The sequence below is a fragment of the Myotis yumanensis genome, unplaced genomic scaffold (assembly GCF_028538775.1).
Source record: "Myotis yumanensis isolate MYYU_CA2020_CCGP unplaced genomic scaffold, mMyoYum1.0.hap1 SCAF_6, whole genome shotgun sequence".
Taxonomy (NCBI): Eukaryota; Metazoa; Chordata; class Mammalia; order Chiroptera; family Vespertilionidae; genus Myotis; species Myotis yumanensis.
Genome location: NW_027223757.1, coordinates 17,764,850 through 17,783,007, shown reverse-complemented (window position 1 = coordinate 17,783,007; position 18,158 = coordinate 17,764,850). Strand labels below are relative to the sequence as shown.

Genomic DNA, 18,158 nt, shown 5'->3' with positions numbered 1-18,158 from the left:
GTAAGATAGTAACTCAGACAATACATGCTTGGAACAGTTTACCACTCAGATATGCATGTTCAGAACAGTTTGACAAAAATTTAAATTAGGCTTCAACGTTTATCTTATATTTGCGCTATGATATGCAGCCGTCTTCTGTTCAATGAAATGCACATGCTGCATAGGTATGTTGGCTTCAGCCCACAATTCCAGCACCCAGGCAGCTATTAACTCTTGGGAATATTGCTTATCATTAGCATAAAGTGCCACATGCTAAGGTAAGACATGTTGGTCAAGGCCTAGAAACCTGAAGAGTTAGGTTTCTTATAGGCACGATTTTCTTAGACTGAAATTCAAACATTTTAAACATACTTCTCTACCCATTAAACATGTATTATATGACTTCATTAATAAAAAATTTTTCAGAGAAAGCCAGAGCAAGATTTTTAAAGCAAAAAAATAAGGAAAATTTTTTAAATTTCTCAAACTACTATGCATTTCCTATGTCATTTAATCTTTAGAACAACCCTGTGATTAGCCCCATTTTAATGGAAATAAACTAAATCTCAGAAATTTTAGATGACTTGTAACAGAGTTATTAATCTGGTATTTTAAAAAACATTTTTATTGAATTCAGAGAGGGAGAGAGAGAGAAAGAAACATCAATTATGAGAGAGAATCATTGATCGGCTGCCTCTTGCATGCCCCACACTGGGGATCGAGCGGCGAAATCTGGGTATGTGCCCTGACGGGAATCCAGTCTTGACCTCCTGGTTCATAGGTCAGTGCATAACCACCAAACATTGCTGGCTGGGCCTAATCTGATATTTAAATTACATGTTTAAACCCTAAATACACATGCCCTAAATGTTAGAAATCTAATTATTTTAGGTGCTATTTAATGTGATTGAGGGTTTCCCTGCAAGCTGCGCAAAATGTTTTCTTTAACTCTCTGTATTTAGTATCCAGAAAAGGTTCTGATTTGTAATCTACTAAAAGGAAAAGAGAGCATGGATACATTTTACCATTTGGCGCTCAGAATAGTTTTGCTGCTTTTACGTTTTTCTTGAAGTAAAATAATGAACATATTTTTTGTGTGATTTAGTTTGGTTTCTTGCTAATATACCAGTCCTAGATTGACTTACCAACTTTGGGGTCTTATTAATGCAGTAATCACATCTGGGATGGGCTTGAACTCTGAATATAAAATTGAGACTCTAGGTCAGCACTTCCTCAGGACTTCAAGTCACAGAAATATATAATCTAGTTGTATAATCCAAACAGAAGGAGTAATTCCATTACAGCCGAATCTACCACGGTTGTGTAGATGTGCCCATGCAATTGAGTTTTAGGCTTCCACTCTTAGACAGTCATGAAAAATTCTATGTTTGGATTAGGCAGTTAGTTAAAGGAACCCTTATATCTCACATATACATTTAACCATCTTGTCCACTATAATTTTGCTGTCTAGTCTTAGGAAGGGGTAGAAGAAACTTTAGACAATACTTATTTTTTTGACTGTGTTTGTTTCTTCTTAAGTAGATTGCCATCTCTTTTCTTCTAAGTCCAATTTTCCTATAATTTATGTCGATGGCTCTTGACGAAGTGATAAAATGTTGCCAGAAAGCAGATGGGTTTGGAACTCTCTCTTCTTGTGTTTATATTAGGCTTTATTTTAAAGGCAAGTGAGACTGCTTCAAATAAAACAACTCTAAGCTTCCAAGAAACAGTTAAGAGAAGGCAGAGACGAGCAGACACACCGCTTCACTCACACTCACGTGGTTGCCATGGACCTGCACAAGCAGTGGGAGAACACAGGGACTGCCTGGCACAAGGAAAAGATGGAGTTACTGGACCAGTTTGACAATGAAAGGAAGGAATGGGAAACCCAATGGAAGATCATGCAGAAGAAGATAGAAGAGGTACAAGTTGATTTGTTTTGAATACATTTGAAACTTAAAACTCAGAATGAAAATGCTGTTGAAGGTGTTTTGTTTTGTTTTTTAATATTACAAACTATTTTTATTTTCTGAATCCCACGTAAGAGATGCTTGTCTCAGTGACATTTACTACACCAAAAATAGTGTAACCTTACCCAATGGTATCAGACGTTCTAGGCTTATTTTATAGCCTGACATGAAAATTAAGAACTTGAAATGTCACTCTAAAGCAGCGGTTCTCAACCGGTGGGTCGCCCTTTTGGGGGTTGAGCGACCCTCTCACAGGGGTCGCCTAAGACCATCGGAAAACACATATATAATTACATATTGTTTTTGTGATTAATCACTATGCTTTAATTATGTTCAATTTGTAACAATGAAAATACATCCTGCACATCAGATATTTACATTACGATTCATAACAGTAGCAAAATTACAGTTATGAAGTAGCAACGAAAATAATTTTATGGTTAGGGGTCACCACAACATGAGGAACTGTATTAAAGGGTCGCGGCATTAGGAAGGTTGAGAACCACTGCTCTAAAGTGTATCATTTTATTATTTTCTGACTAGAGTGTCTTGGTATCAAAAGTAAGGTATGTATTTTTCATGATTTTCAAATACTGAGTTCAGGAGGAAAATGTAAGAAATACATAATTGGTAAAACAAATTAGCTAAATTACAATTGAGCATTAAAATGCAGATCTTTCCTGTGACGATTTATGAATAATGTCTATTAAAGGAAATTACATATTAGATAATTCAGTAAATTCAGAAAGAGTGCCATATCTCAAACAGAAAATGGCAATGGACATGATACTTACTCTGGTAGGGTATGCCCCATTTACCATGGCAATGAAAAATGACATGCTGTGAATCTGATAGTCATTTATTCCCCTGTTAACCTTCCCTCAGCATGTTGAGCCCAGAATATTCCCTTTAAGCATTTACATTGATGTGTATTTAAGCTTGTTACAACCAAAAAGTATTCATACTTATCTTGCTTTCTTCTGGTAACATCGATGGTCTTGACTTACATGATTTGGTGCACATTGCCAAAGCAATTATTTTCATAGATTCCTTGGCCTTTATTCAGAGACAATAAAAGCTGGTGTTTTATGTGTTTGTAGTGAAAATATTTTTATATTAACAGCCATGTAATTGCTTGTGAATAAAATACAAATTGTCATGCTACAAGAAAGCATTTTTAAAAGTGTAGCTATTAAACTATTCCTCGAAGGTAGATGTTAGAAGGCAGGCATGTAGTGTATAATTAGAGACTGTTTAACCAATCAAAGCATAATATGCTAATGATATGCTAAGGCCGCTCAACTGCACGCTATGACATGCACTGACCACCAGGGGGCAGACACTCCAACTGGTATATTAGCTTGCTGCTGGGGTCCGGCCAATCAGGAGTGAGTGAGACAGGTCAGACATGCCCTCGAGCCCTCCCACAGTCCCTCCCAGGCCCCGATTGTGCACCAGTGGAGTCCCTTGGCTTGGCCTGCGCCCTCTCACAATCCGGGACTCCTTGGGGGATGTCAGAGAGCTGGTTTTGGCCTGACGGCAGAACAACCAATCACTATGGCGCACACTGACCACCAGGGGGCAGACGCTCAATGCAGGAGCTGCCCCCCGGAGGTCAGTGGGAGCGCCGCTCAGACAGAAGCTGGGCTCACAGCTGGTGAGCTCAGCGGCTCTGGTGGGAGCTTCTCCCACCTCTGCGGCAGTGCTAAGGATGTCCAAACTGCTGGCTTAGGCCCTTAAGCCATCAGTCAGACATCCCCCGAGGACTCCTAGACTGCGAGAGGGCACAAGCTGGGCTGAGAGACCACTCCCCTCCCCCCCCCCCCCCCCCCCCCCCAGTGCATGAATTTCGTGCACCGGGCCTCTAGTAGATTTATAAATATCTAGGGAAATAAATGCACTGTATAACCTTCAGGCGTCAACTATATATAGTGTCCTCTCATCTGAGATTCAGGTAAATATTAAGCAGCAATAAATCTGTTATTCCTTAAATAATAGATGTAGTGCAATATAGGTGGTGGCTGTAAAATGTAGTCATTTGTTTTAATGGTTATTTGATCGCCTCCTTTGAAATTTGACAAGCTTTCCCAGAACTCAAGCCAGAAGAGAAAGCCACTTATTTCCTTTATTCAGAGGTGAGCTGAATGAGTGCCTGCAGGTTAAACTAAGTTCTCAACAGGAAACAACATGGGGGCCCAGTCCGGGTGGCTTGGTTAGTTGAAGCATTGTCCTGTACACCAAAAAGATGGTGGGTTCGATTCCCAGTCAGGTCACATACCTAGGTTGAGGGTTTGATTCCTAGTCAGGATGCATTTGGAAGGCAACCGATCTGTTTCTCTCTCACACTGATGATTTTCCCTCTTCTTCTCTCTCTCTCCCTTTCTCTCTAAAAATCAATGAAAACATCCTCAAGTGAGAATTTTTTAAAAAAGAAATAATTTGGGTCCACTTAACAGATTAGTAGACGATCAAAGCCTTAGAGTTCTTTTATATCATCTAGGACAGGTTCACATTTGTTTTAATCAGGATTAAAAACTTTTTTTAATGTTTATAACCTGGCATTTTAAAAAAACTCAATATTAACTAGCCCTCACCAATATAGCTACCAGTGGAAACATCCTTTGATTGTAAAATGTCTACTTAGGGGATAGAATAAACTGACTCTATGAGATTGTCAACTATTTACACAGTTAAAGGTCAGTATACAAGGGGGATCATGTATTTAAAAGCATGACTTTAATGTTAGTTAAAGTCTTGCTTCTCTCTGAAAGCAATGAAAGAGCATGACCAGTAAATGATTCAGGTCATTCCACTATTGTGACAATGCTTCTGTAGTATAGTATCTATATGTAGATACAGTTTGATTTAATTTTGACTGAGTTGCTTTCTAATCAGAAAAACAGAAATTATCATTTGTGCATTGGCCCATGAAAAGTAGTCTTTATGGTTTATCAAAGTTTTCCAGCTAATTCAGATTTTATTTTATTTTTGTTATATATATATATATATATATATATATATATATATATATATAATTATTGATTTCAGAGATGAAGGGAGAGGGAGAGAGAGAGATAGAAACATCAATGATGAGAGAAAATCATTGATCAGCTGCCTTCTGCACGCCCCCTAATGGGGATTGAGCCTGCAACCCCGGTATGTGCCCTGACGGGGAATCAAACCAGTGACCTCTTGGTTCATAGGTCGACGCTCAACCACTGAGCAACACCAGCCAGGCTAATTAAGAGTTTAGAAGCACTATTCAGAGGCATAAGCATTAATACCATGGGTGGTATATAGTCATATAGCAAAGACAACTCAAAATAGTGTGCTTAGCTTAAAAAATATGACAAAGTAAATTAAGGAGGGAAAAAAGTCTTGCCTTTGTTTTCCTTATAGCTTTGCCATGAAGTACAGCTTCGGAGGAAAATCAACATGAGTGAACGTGCCAAGGTCATTGATCTTGATCGTGAGAAAGCCATGCAAGAGAAAGTGGTGGAATCTTCTCCAAATTGCCCCAATTCAGGACCATGCGAATTTACAGGGATGAATCACAGGGATGGTCTGGAAAAAGACAATAAAACGGAGCAGAGCTTACTCAGTGAAGGAAATCAAGTGTGTAAGGAACAAAAAGCAACCAAAAAATTAAAGGTAGGGTTTATGGATCCCCTGGCCACAGACAGGCAAAAGGAATGTGAGGCCTGGTCTGACCTGAGGACTTCTGAGGAAGCGAGCAAAAGCTGTTCTGGCGCCCTCAACACAGTAAGTAACATGACTGGCCTAGAACTGTTTCTAAAGGATTATTTACATTTCAAAGTGCTAACATGCTATTGCTTATATACATAAAGGCTCTTGAAGAACTTGCCAAAGTCAGTGAAGAATTATGCAGCTTCCAAGAGGAAATCCGAAAGCGGTCTAACCATAGAAGGTAGGCTGGGACATCTATGATTATTTTATGTTGGGAAGTCAAGAAAAATACTGCTTCCGATCAGTGAATTCTGTACACTGTTAGTGATAATTAGCAATGATCTATTAAAATCTTTTGTCTTAGATAAGTGATAACATCTTTAACTGAATATTTCCCTGTTTGGTAATTCTTAAAACAGGTCTTCTAATTCTCTTTGTAATTTGACTATTAGGAATACTTTACTCTTTTGGTGTTTAGTTAAGGGATGCCATCCATCATAAAGTACCAAGTGTCTTCTAAAGAAGTTATTTTTTTTCCCCTCATTTTGAATATTTAGCCAATGGGAGAGTATACAACTGGGCTAATCCAGTTAAATACATCTTAAACTATGTCAGATTTAACAGTATTGTGTCTTAATTACATAATGATGTTGCACTAAAATGTTTTATACCTAAGGGTCATTTATTTCTCTATATCTGTATATATAAAAGCCTAAGCAACAGTTATGACCTAACGACTGGTTGACCAGTCGCTATGATGCACACTGACCACCAGGGGGCAGACACTCAACGCAGGAGCTGCCCCCTGGCGGTGAAGTGCACTCCCACAGCCAACCTCCTGCAGCACCTCACCCCAGCCGGCTGGCCCCCCGATAGGCCTTGATCACCAGCCAGGCTGAGGGTCCCCACTGCGCACGAATTTGTGAACCAGGCCTCTAGTTTATTATGTGTTTAATGGAAGCGCACATAATTTTCAGAACATACTAAAAATATGCACACACATTTATACAGTGCTATAAAAATAGTGTTTCAATTCAGAAATACCTCTATAATTGTAAAAGCAAGTTTTAGCCAAATTAAAAAATAAATTGGAATTTTCTACAAGTTAGGTAAAGATGGGTTGACCTAGGATCAACATTTATCTCCAGGTGAGGCAAGATAATTCTCTTAGAAAGCTATAGCAATGGCCCTAGTCAGTTTGGCTCAGTGGATAGAGTGTTGGCCCGTGGATGAAGGGTCCCAGGTTCGATGCTGGTCAAAAGCACATACCTTGGTTGCAGGCTTGATCCCCGGCCCTGGTCAGGTCTGTACAGGAGGCAACCAATTCATATTGATGTTTCTCTCTATTTCTCCCCCTCCATTCCACTCTCTCTAAAAATCAATGGAAAAATATCCTCAGGTGAGGATTAACAACAACAACAAAAAAGCTATAGCAATGTGTGTACCCTTATTTCTCTTGAGCTCTTAGGAAGCTCAGAGAGAATTTTTGTACAGACTTACAATATATTTTCTTCAACCTTGTTTTATCCATAATTTTGCTCTCTACTTGCCCATTTAGCTTTTGTCTACTACTCTCTGTTAATTAGTATTTATCTGTACTTTATTGTGAGCTAGCAGACAATATTTTATAAGTTGAAGAGTTATAAATATGATTTATATTTTGTCAATGTGGTTAACTTTAATTTTTGAATCCCAATGTTGCTATATGTAGGCTTTTATTTTGATGAACTCCAAAAAGACTTACTTGCCAATTTTCTTTTAAAATCAGTATAAAATTCTCCTTATTACTTCATGGCATTTAGGGAAAATTTCAAAATCCTTAACATGTAATTCAAAAACATTACCATTACCTAATGTTTCTCAATTATTTTCCATCATTCTCCCCACTCAGCTTTATAATCCATCCACACCAAAGTACTCACTGTTTTTTGAGTAGCCACACTGCTTTTACTGCAGCTCACTTTCCGACCTGCCCTTTATTCACCCCAAAAATTCTTATTTTTATTTCAAGCCCAAATGACAGCTTCCATTTGGTATTACCCAGGTCTTGCTGCGCTTTTATTCAGATTTCTGTCACACTACTTAGAATATTACTTCAAATTCAAGGGCTCAGGTGACATAATGCATAGGAATTCAGCAGGCAGAGCGGAGGTAAGGAAATACCTAGAGAAAACCTGTAGAAATGGGAATACTCAAGAGTCTGAGTATAGGTGAAGTTTTAGGAAATAGAAAAAAATGAGAGACAAGGTTGCAAGGATAGTTTGGGTCAGAGTAAGCAGAGCCTTGAGTGCAGCACTGAGAGGTGGGCTTTGTCCTACAGTAAAAAAGACTTAGAGGCTTTGACTAGACGATTTATGTAAAAAACGATGCTTCAGGAAGTTGTGACTCCTTTTCCTATAGCAGAAATCCATTGCTTAAGCCATGTTTATTTTTGTTTTGAGCTTATCCTAAATAAAGTTTTCACTGTTATATCATACTTTATCACTGTTTAGGATGAAGTCAGATTCTTCTCTCCAGGAAATGCCACATATAATGAACATGTCCCCTGGAGACCACGGGATCAACAATGGCCAGTGCATTCTTCCAATCAGTTTAGAAAAAGAAAAACAGAAAAATAGAAAGAATCTGAGTTATACTGACATGCTCCAAAGCAATTTTATGAAAACATGTGGAATTGATACAATTGATCCAATACAAAGAAATGAAACTCCACCAGTTCCTCCTCCAAGAAGTACATCTCGAAGTTTTCCCAGTGTGTATCCTGAACAAGCCCATGAAAGTTTGAAGGGAAGTTTAGGCCACGATAGCCAGGTGGTCCAAGAGGGTCAAAGTGAAAGGAACTGCAGTCCTCATGTCTCCCTGAGGCATAATGAGATGCCTACACTGTGTCTTAATGAAGGGAAGACTTTGAAAGATGGTATCATGTTTTCTTCTTTAGCATCTGAAGCCAAAATGGATAACCAGCCTCCGTGTAGTGAAGATGTTGGATGTGGCATGTGGTCTTATGACACAGTGATAGGCACAAAAAATAGCCCTTCTGCCTTGTGGTTTGAGAAAACCTGTTCTACTCCCAATAGGTCAAAATATGAAAAGATGACCCCAGATCATCCTGCTAACTTTCACTCGGACCTTCATGTAGGCAATGACTATAGTTCCTTGGTGACACAGAGCAGTGGCCCGCTTAGAAGTTTCAGTTGTGGCTTTGAAAAAACTACTAGGAATGAAACGCTGGCGGCAAAGACTGATGAATTTAATAGAACCATGTTCAGAACAGATAGGAATTGTCGTGCAGTACAGCAAAACCAAAGCTACTCAGAATCGTCTCAAGATCTTAAGCCCTGTGATACCTTAATTACTCGTATAGGCAACATACCAGAAAATGACAGTGTGTCTGGTATTCTGAAAACCAGTGCCCACGTGCCTGTGCCTAGAGAAAATGTGCCTGATAATCCCACCAAAAAATCCACAACAGGCCCAGTCAGACAAACACAGGAGCACGTAACTCCCAGTAGTTATCGGAATATGCTCCACGAGCATGACTGGAGACCTGGCAATTTGTCTGGCCGACCAAGATCAGCTGATCCTAGGTCGAATTACGGTGTTGTGGAAAAGCTGCTGAAAACCTATGAGACATCAACAGGGCCTGTATTGCAAAATTCTAAATGCTGCCAGGATAATTGGACCAAATGTAATTCTGATGTCAGTGTTGGGGCCACATTAAGTCAGCATTTAGAAATGCTCCAAATTGAACAAGAGCTTCAAGGAAAAACAGCTCTGTGTAGGGCACAACAAGTGAAGCAAGGAGTGGACTGGAAAAAGATAACAGAGGTGAGAAAGCAATGATCATACTTTGGTAGAACTGCATTCGTATTTAGCCATGGCTCAGGGCTCAGTCCCTTGCATTCATATAAACAGAATGCGGGTGTATGTTTTGGCATCTTAACTTTTTGATCCTTCACTTGTTAATAACTATGAACCTTAATTGTAACTCAAATGAACTTTTCAAAATGTAGTTTCAAAACTGGGGTTAGCACATTATAACTTTTTAAAATTCTGAAATGGGCTAACAAATATAATAAACTAGAGGCCTGGTGCACGAAATTCATGCACAGATAGGGTCCCTAGCCTGGCTGGTGATCAGGGCCAATCAGGTTCCCTGTCTCTCTGCCTCCTCCTTCCCTCCCTCCCTCAGCACCCTGCCACCATGGTCACCCTCCATGATTCGCACCACCCCCTGGTGGTCATAGCGAGCGATCGAACTCCTGGTCTCCTGGTCCAATTCCGGAAGGGACACTGCATATTAGCCATTTATATATATAGAATAGGCTTAAGAACATCCAGAAGTGCAAATGTTTGTTTTAAGTTTTTTTGAAAAGGTACTATGAGTATGCATTTGTTGATTTATAGAATTTCATTCTTTTAAAGTATGTGGGAAATATTTTTAAAATAGCTTGTGCTTTTTAGTTATTAACAGTACGGTGTCGGGTGAATTTCCCGCCAAAATATAAGATGGCGCGGGCAATTATTTAGGTTTCCCGCGCAAAATCAGGGATTTTTATGATACCTATTACCCCAATGGGTATGAAACGGTTCGAATACGCAGGTAGGTATCTTTGTGAACGGCAAACAAACAAATATTTGGTAATTCGCAGTTACAATCGGCCCGAGTTTACACGTTTCCCGCACTCCACCACAAATCTATATGAACCGAGTTAAAGACGGCTCCCGCGGAGTACGCGCAATTCACGCGAGCCGACTTAACTCGTTTCCCGCACTCCAAGTGTTAACAATGAATGGTTCAGTCATTCCCAGCATTTGATTCATGTTTTTTCTCATGGGATTAATCTCCTAAATGAGAATATGAGCAAAACATATTTAAAGTAGCATCTTATAAAGTTCTCTTATTTGTGGAGCTAGCAGGCAGTACATTGAAATAAAAAATGACATTATAACTTAAAAAATGTTAAGGTCATTCTTATTTGTATAAATTCTTAGCATGGAAGTTGCCCCCCCCCCCCCCCCCCCCAGAAAAAAGTATTTGAATAAATGGTATTCTTTTTTTGTTCCAGACAGTTTTCAAGAGTATATATAATCTTCATTAGTTATAGGTGAAAAAGATGTGGAAGAAGAGATTGGTATTTACCAAGAAGAGTTATCCAATAGTCCCCTTGTATGCATAATTTACAAAAGCTTACAAGGTGACATATTATTATAATTAGCTAATGCTTTAAAAGTTCTTGTTTTACATAATGCAGTATATAGGCAGCATAGTTCTAAGCTATGCAGGTTACTTCCTTCTTGTGTAAAAAAATATATTTTAGGTGGCTTTCAAACCCTACAAAAATATCAGTTTTCATTCATTTTATCAGAGACCTTGTACAGGTTTGCACAATGTACAAATGATTATCCTGCTTTTGTATCTTTGTTTTTTCTTACATTAAAAATTTTTTTTTTCATTTACAGTTTACATTCAATATTACTTTGTATTAGTTTCCAATGTGCAGCATACTGGTTAGACAATCATATACTTTTACAAAGTGTTCCCCTTAATATTTCTAGTACCCATCTGGCACCATACATAGTTATTACAATGTTATTTTTTTTTTAATATATTTTATTGATTTTTTACAGAGAGGAAGAGAGAGGGATAGAGAGTTAGAAACATCGATGAGAGAGAAACATCGATCAGCTGCCTCCTGCACACCCCCCACTGGGGATGTGCCCGCAACCAAGGTACATGCCCTTGACCGGAATCAAACCTGGGACCCTCTAGTCCGCAGGCCGACGCTCTATCCACTGAGCCAAACCGGCTTTGGCATAGTTATTACAATGTTATTAACTTTTTTTCCAATGCTGTATTTTACATCCCCATGACTGTTTTGTAACTATTAATTTGAATTTCTCAATCTCTTCACCTTTTTTCACCCAGTTCCCCAATCCCATCCCCTCAGGCAATCATCAGTCTCTTCTTTGTATCTTTGAGTCTGTTTCTGTTTTGTTTGTTCATTTAGTTTATTCTTTAGATCCCACATGTAAGTTAAATAATATGGTATTTGTCTTTCACCAACTGACTTATTTCACTTAGAGTACTCTAGGTTTATCCATACAAATGGTAAGATTTCATTCTTTTTTATGGCTGAATAATATTGCATTGTGTATATGTACCACAGCCTTTTTACCTACTTGTCTGTTGTGTTGCTTCTATAGTTTGGCTATTATAAATAACTCTACAATGAACATGGGGTGCACATATGTATCTTTCTTTTTTTAATTCATTTTTTAATATATTTTTATTGATTTCAGAGAGGAAGGGAGAAGGAGAGGGAGAGAGAGATAGAAACATCAATGATGAGAGAGAATCACTGATCAGCTGCCTTCTTCATGCCCCACACCGGGGATCAAGCCTGCAACCCAGGCATGTGTCCTGACCAGGAATTGAATCTTTACCTCCTGGTTCATAGGTCAACACTCAACCACTGAGCCATGCTTGCCGGGCTGTATCTTTTTTAGGTGAGCCCATAAATACTTGTAAGGACCTGTAGCTTCAGGTGGGAAATGGAAACATCCTATATAATAAAAGCCCAGCGACCATAACGGCATAATGACCAGAACGACCACTTGACCAGCTGCTATGAGGTGCATTGACTACCTCTTGGTCCCTCCCTGCCAGGCCCACAGGCTCCGATAGCCTGATGGCAAACAGGAAACTGGGGTGGGTGGCGGTGGGGAAGGACTGGGGACTGGCGAGCAGGTGGAATGACCGACCTATTGGTCCCTCCCCCCGGCCCACAGGCTCTGATTACCAGATGGCGAACAAGGAACCACCCAGAACCTGGATGGGTGGCGGCGGCAGGGTGGGACTGGGGACTGGCAAGCGGGCGGAAGATGGTCCTAATTGCAAGCTAGGCCTAGGGACCTGACCCCTGCACGATTTCATGCACTGGACCTCTAGTCCTATATAATAAAAGCCCAATATGCTATGTGTCCGGTCATCCAGTCGGCCGTTCAGCCAATCAAACCATAATATGCTAATGACATGCTAAGGCTGCTCAACCGCTCATTACGATGTGCACTGACCACCAGGGGCAGATGCTCCAACCAGTAGGTTAGCTTGCTGCTGGGGTCCAGCCAATAGGACTGAGCAAGACAGGCTGGACACACCCTGGAGCCCTCCCGCAGTCCCTCCCCAACTGGCCAACCTCCCACATCCCTCTCCGGCCCTGATCGTGCACCAGTGGGGTCCCTCGGCCTGACCTGCGCCCTCTCGCAATCTGGGACACCTCGGGAGATGTCGGAGAGCTGGTTTCAGCCCGACGGTGGAACGACTGGTTGCTATGATGCGCACTGACCACCAGGAGTCAGATGTTCAATGCAGAAGCTGCCCCCTGGTGGTCAGTGTACTCTCATGGGGGGGGGGGGGGGCAGTGCTAAGTAGGACTTCCCCCGATGGCTCCCAGACTGTGAGAGGGCACAGGCCCATAGTGTATACAATAACCAGCCAAATTCTCATTAGCTAACAAGAACTATTACTATTTACCATTTTTGCATTGATTGGAGGCTTGGGAGGAGTCCTCTACTGTGGATCCTTAGGATCCCTCTTCTTTCCAAAAAAATAAATTCCAATGAAAGAAAAAGAAAATGCAGGTTACTGTCGTAGAAATTGAGGCCATCCTCACTGCCTATCCCAGATAAAAGAGCAAAGGCTTTGTTAAAAAGGTCAGTAACAACCTAAGTTATAAAATGGGTCACATAAGCTTTTTAATTTTCTTTTTAATTGCAAGGGTCTGAGAATGCTTTTCTTCCATTAAAATAAAGCAAAGAAGGAAGAAGTGAAAGAAAGGGAAGGGGAGGAAAGGAAAAATATTGTCATCAAATGATGCCCAATATTGATAGTAACAATTAGCAATTTTGAAATTTTTTTTTTAAATATATTTTATTGACTTTTTACAGAGAGGAAGGGAGAGTTAGAAACATCGATGAGAGAGAAACATCGATCAGCTGCCTCCTGCACATCTCCTACTGGGGATGTGCCCGCTGTGCCCTTGACCGGAATCGAACCTGGGACCTCTCAGTCCGCAGGCCGACGCTCTATCCACTGAGCCAAACCGGTTTCGGCAATTTTGAAATTTTTGAGAACTTGTAACAGTGGCTCTTAGTGGAGAAGAAAGAAAGCACCAGGTAAATCACTTGATGGTTTGTGTGCTTTTTGCTTATGGCCTCTAAAAATGTCAGTAACTTGAGAAAAATGAAGTTTCTTCTATAAATTATCTTGTTTTCAAATAACACTGAAACATTATGAAATTCCACCAAGAAACATCTGCAGTTCCATTATATCAAAGTTACCTAACATGAACTTCTAAATACTGAACTTTAGATCTAAAAAGAGATCGGTTGTGTTAACATTTGTCAATGTGAAGAGATTATTAAATGTCATATTTCTTATTATAAGTGAATTACTTTGATTAAAACATTCAAGATCACAAATATTAATCGCCATTAGTTTTTGATGCTCTTTCTTGCTTATAAATATGCTAATACATCAATCCCATTGTTGGGATTCATAAAATATCAAGCCCAATGTTAGTGCTGGGATTGTGAGGTGATTGTTTTCTTTGATGTTGTAGGAATCCATGGCAGTGAAATGCTCGCATGGAAAAGGATTTTCCCGTCCAGCTAGACCGGCAAATCGCCGTCTCCCATCCAGATGGGCGTCGAGATCCCCATCGGCGCCCCCCGCCTTGAGGAGAACTGCCCAAAGCTATACCATTTCTCTGCGATCTGAAGCACCGATGGTCTGAGTCTCTGGCCTGAATTGCTAGATTTCAAAAATCCCAGTTGCCAAACAGATAATTCTAAGTGTTTACAGGCAATCCTGTCTCTTCGTTATCTTTCAAGATTTCTGGGACAATTTAAATCGTAACTTCTCATCAGTCTTCAGTGTTTTTAATCTATGGAATAATTATCTTCCTACATGTTGATTTCTTAGATCAGAATTTTTTAATGCCATCCTCATTAATTTTCCAATATGATTTAAGTTGAAACAGTGTACTATATTGTATATACCAACTTTCTTGCAAGTGGCAGAAAGCAGGGTTATGTGCATGGCCGTGTGTTTGTAGGTGCATGTGTTGAAATAGGAAGTATCCTAGTGTGTATTTAGATAAGAGAACTTATGTGTTAGCGTTGACTTTGAAATTATAACATGTATACCTATATATTCTTTGTGTTTATTTAACTTTTTTGAAAATATACAGTACTATTTATATTTTGTATACCTTTTCCTAGGTATCCACTTACAGCATATGAAGTACATATATTAACTGACAATTTCCTTGGCCCAACTACATTGAAAAATAAGAATTATACACATATCTAACATTGGTAGATTTCTATGTGCAACTCATAAATAGTTTCTTAACCCATATAAGGATAATACCACTGATCTCCTGTTTTACTCTTTTAAATAAATAAAATTGTCACAGGTTTAACAGATCAGCCTTCTGAAGCAAACATAAAATGTTCACAAAAGCTTTTATATGTCATTTGGTAGTCTATTATGGCTTTAAATATATACTTGATCCTCAGAGCTAGTATCATGAGACTGCCTTATAAACAACATGACTTAAAAATGAATTATTTTGTCAAATTCAATAACAAACATCCTTTAAATAGGATATAAAAAGAAATGAAATTATGTTGAATTCTACCCTTTATTAAAATTGTAGTAAGCTTTAGTTCAGCTACTTTATTTGGAGTCGCTCATCTTTAGAGGTAAGTCATTTATTTTTTCCTAAAATTAGTAGATAAAATATTAATTTACTTCTTTGTGAACAAGGAAGATAAGGAATGATGTTTTATCGAGGGCTGAATTGTAATGTATTTCTTATAGTGTGCTACATAAAAAGCCTTAAACTAAACTTTGGAACCCATGGGTAGCATAAGGGGTGGAAACATTTTTTGGCCACAATTTGCATACAGTGGACACATAAAATCTATGTTGGAAACTGACAGATATATGAATGTTGAGGTGCATGGAATCTCTTAGAAGCAATTTTGCTCTCCATTGTGTCTGTATACAACCAACTGTATTATTAGATATTAAGTCTATTTAAGCTTTTCTTTGACTACCAAAAAGGTCAAAAAATTCTTATGACAAAAGTATCCAAAGAGCCTTCTCCTTATGGTATTTTCTAGCAATTTAGAAAAATTCACTTCATAATACACCAAGTAAATAATTTCCAAATCCCAGACTGCCTTAACAGGCTCAAGACTGTTGCATGGTGTTGGACAGATTTATACTTTCCAATAAGGGAGTTTCTAGGAGTTGAGCGGAGTTAAACTTCTAGAATGTGAGGTTGGAGCAGATGGTATCGATCCACTCTTTTCCTTCTTGTTTCTTTCAGGAATATCCTTTTCCCTAGGAGGGCTATCAGAGAAAAATAACCTAGACACAGGTGATGTCATTCATATAATATGTATTTCACACAGAAGGAAGAAAACACTAGGGAGGTGGTAGCATAAAATGATGGACCTGTTAGGAAGATGCTGCTGTGTAACATCGGAGAGCCTGCCCAAGAACTGTACGACATACCTGTGCCTCTGCATCACTGTATCCCAGGTAGTTTGCTGTGGATCTGTGGCTCTGGCCTTTACGTTCAAGTCAGAATATTGAGGATCTCTTACAAAATTAGATTTCTGACCTCACCCCATAATTACTAAAGCAGATTTTCCAGATGTGGGGAGTGGGAATATGGAGTTTTTAATAAAACAAAACAAATAAAAAATCAAAATTATTTGATGATTAGGAAGATATGGAAGAAATGGCATTGATACCCAAATGGATGGGTAGCCGCATTACTTCCTTGGGACTTGCCTTTGTTATCTAGAAATTAAAAGTGTTATATATTAGGCTTTATAATTTTAAGCCATGTTTTCTATTAACGATTTAAATAGTGGAACACAATTTAACACGTTGGCTAAAATCATAAAACATTAGAGCTGAAAAAACTTAGCATCTAGTACAACTCCTTGGTTGTAAAGATGAAGAAACTAAAACAAAGATTATATGAATGCTCTGCTTTCTCTTTTAGAGTATTTTGTAAATTTTAATGGAAAAACTTATTAAGGAAATTACCCTTGAAAAATATTTTTGATGTATTGTGATTTTTAACCAGTAGTTTTTATTTCAGATGGGCATTTTCTTCCCAACACCATACCCTTCATTATGCCATCATTGCGTGATTTAAGGGATTTGTAAACATTTTCGAAATATTTGGTTAGAAACACTTGTATCATTGAAGTTTTCCCTAGCAGGCTTTGGAGAGGAAATCTTAATTATTTCAACTGAGGATTACTGAAATTATGGGTTATCTCAGAAAGGAGTAAGAATGCGGCAGAAAAGAATCCTTTAGTTTGTGTGTGTGTGTTTGTGCCTGTGTGTGCATGTGTATAACACTTGCACAAGTTCTCTATAAACCTTATGTCAAAGCCAAATATAAAATATAAAGGGTATTTGCATAATTCACTTTATCAAAAATTATCTATAGCTTTTCTTTGTTTTTGCAATAAAGATGGCCAAATTATCATGCACAAAACATGATTATCTTCTACATAGAGGATTTAGCCATATTCCATGTCATTCTGAAAACACATCTGGACCTAAGAAAAGAGAATCTGATTCCCTACAAATATTTTTAAAAATTAGTTGAGGCACATTTGTGACAAACCACTATTTGATATTGAGATCTCCTTCAGTCATTGAAAGCTACCAGATAGGATAGGTGTGGAAACACCTGCTGTGGCATCTAAATACAGTGAGAATATTTTTGTTTTTCTTCTTTTCTACACTGATTATCATTAAAGCTGAAAGTTTTTATAAAGTCTGAACTCAAAATGTATGCAATTCAACCTAGCATCTCCTAAAATATGTGTGTGTTGTTGTTGTTTTTTCTTCATTTCAATCTTTGCAAGAAGTTCTGTGTTACAATTAGCTCAGTAAATTATGTTCTGAGTTAATGATATCTGGAGTGAAATAGTTAATTTTCAATGATAGCCATAGGACTATTTACTCTATTTTTAAAGGAAGTTACCAGTAGGAGTGAAAGGGGCAATAGTCTCTGTATGTTAAGATTCAGAAGATAGATGACTGGGGATAATAGATTTTTCCTAGGAAATTCCTGGCAAGGAGAGAGAAGTTGAGACCAGGCACATCACCTCTTTAAAAAGGAAGCTGGTGGTGGTGTAGCCCAGGGAACCAGCCCTGAATGAATTCAACTCAACAAATACAAATACTAGGCTTTCCCAGGCAAAGAGCCTTGGAAAAGCACAACATCAAAGACTCCAGGATGGACCGTGTTCAGAACTCAGGCAGGTGGTCATCTTCAAGGTGATTCTTCATAAAGGAGCTGAGACCAGATGGTAGGTCCAGGACCAGGGTAGGAATGAAGTGTCCAGGGAAAGAAATTGGCAAGAGTAAGATGCTAGATCTAGAAGCCCAGTCCTGGAAACCAGCATGAAAGAAAG

The 18,158-nt window shown here is 38.8% G+C and overlaps 1 protein-coding gene across 1 annotated transcript; it reads left to right on the top strand.

Annotated features, from left to right (window-relative positions):
• The first annotated feature begins 1,766 nt into the window (after positions 1–1,766).
• On the top strand, positions 1,767–17,656 carry KIAA0408 (KIAA0408 ortholog). Its single transcript, XM_070417649.1, has 5 exons — positions 1,767–1,901; positions 5,349–5,711; positions 5,798–5,877; positions 8,129–9,464; positions 14,261–17,656. The coding sequence occupies exons 1-5, from the start codon at positions 1,767–1,769 to the stop codon at positions 14,432–14,434; spliced, it is 2,088 nt and encodes a 695-aa protein (XP_070273750.1). The 3' UTR covers positions 14,435–17,656.
• Positions 17,657–18,158: the final 502 nt, after the last annotated feature.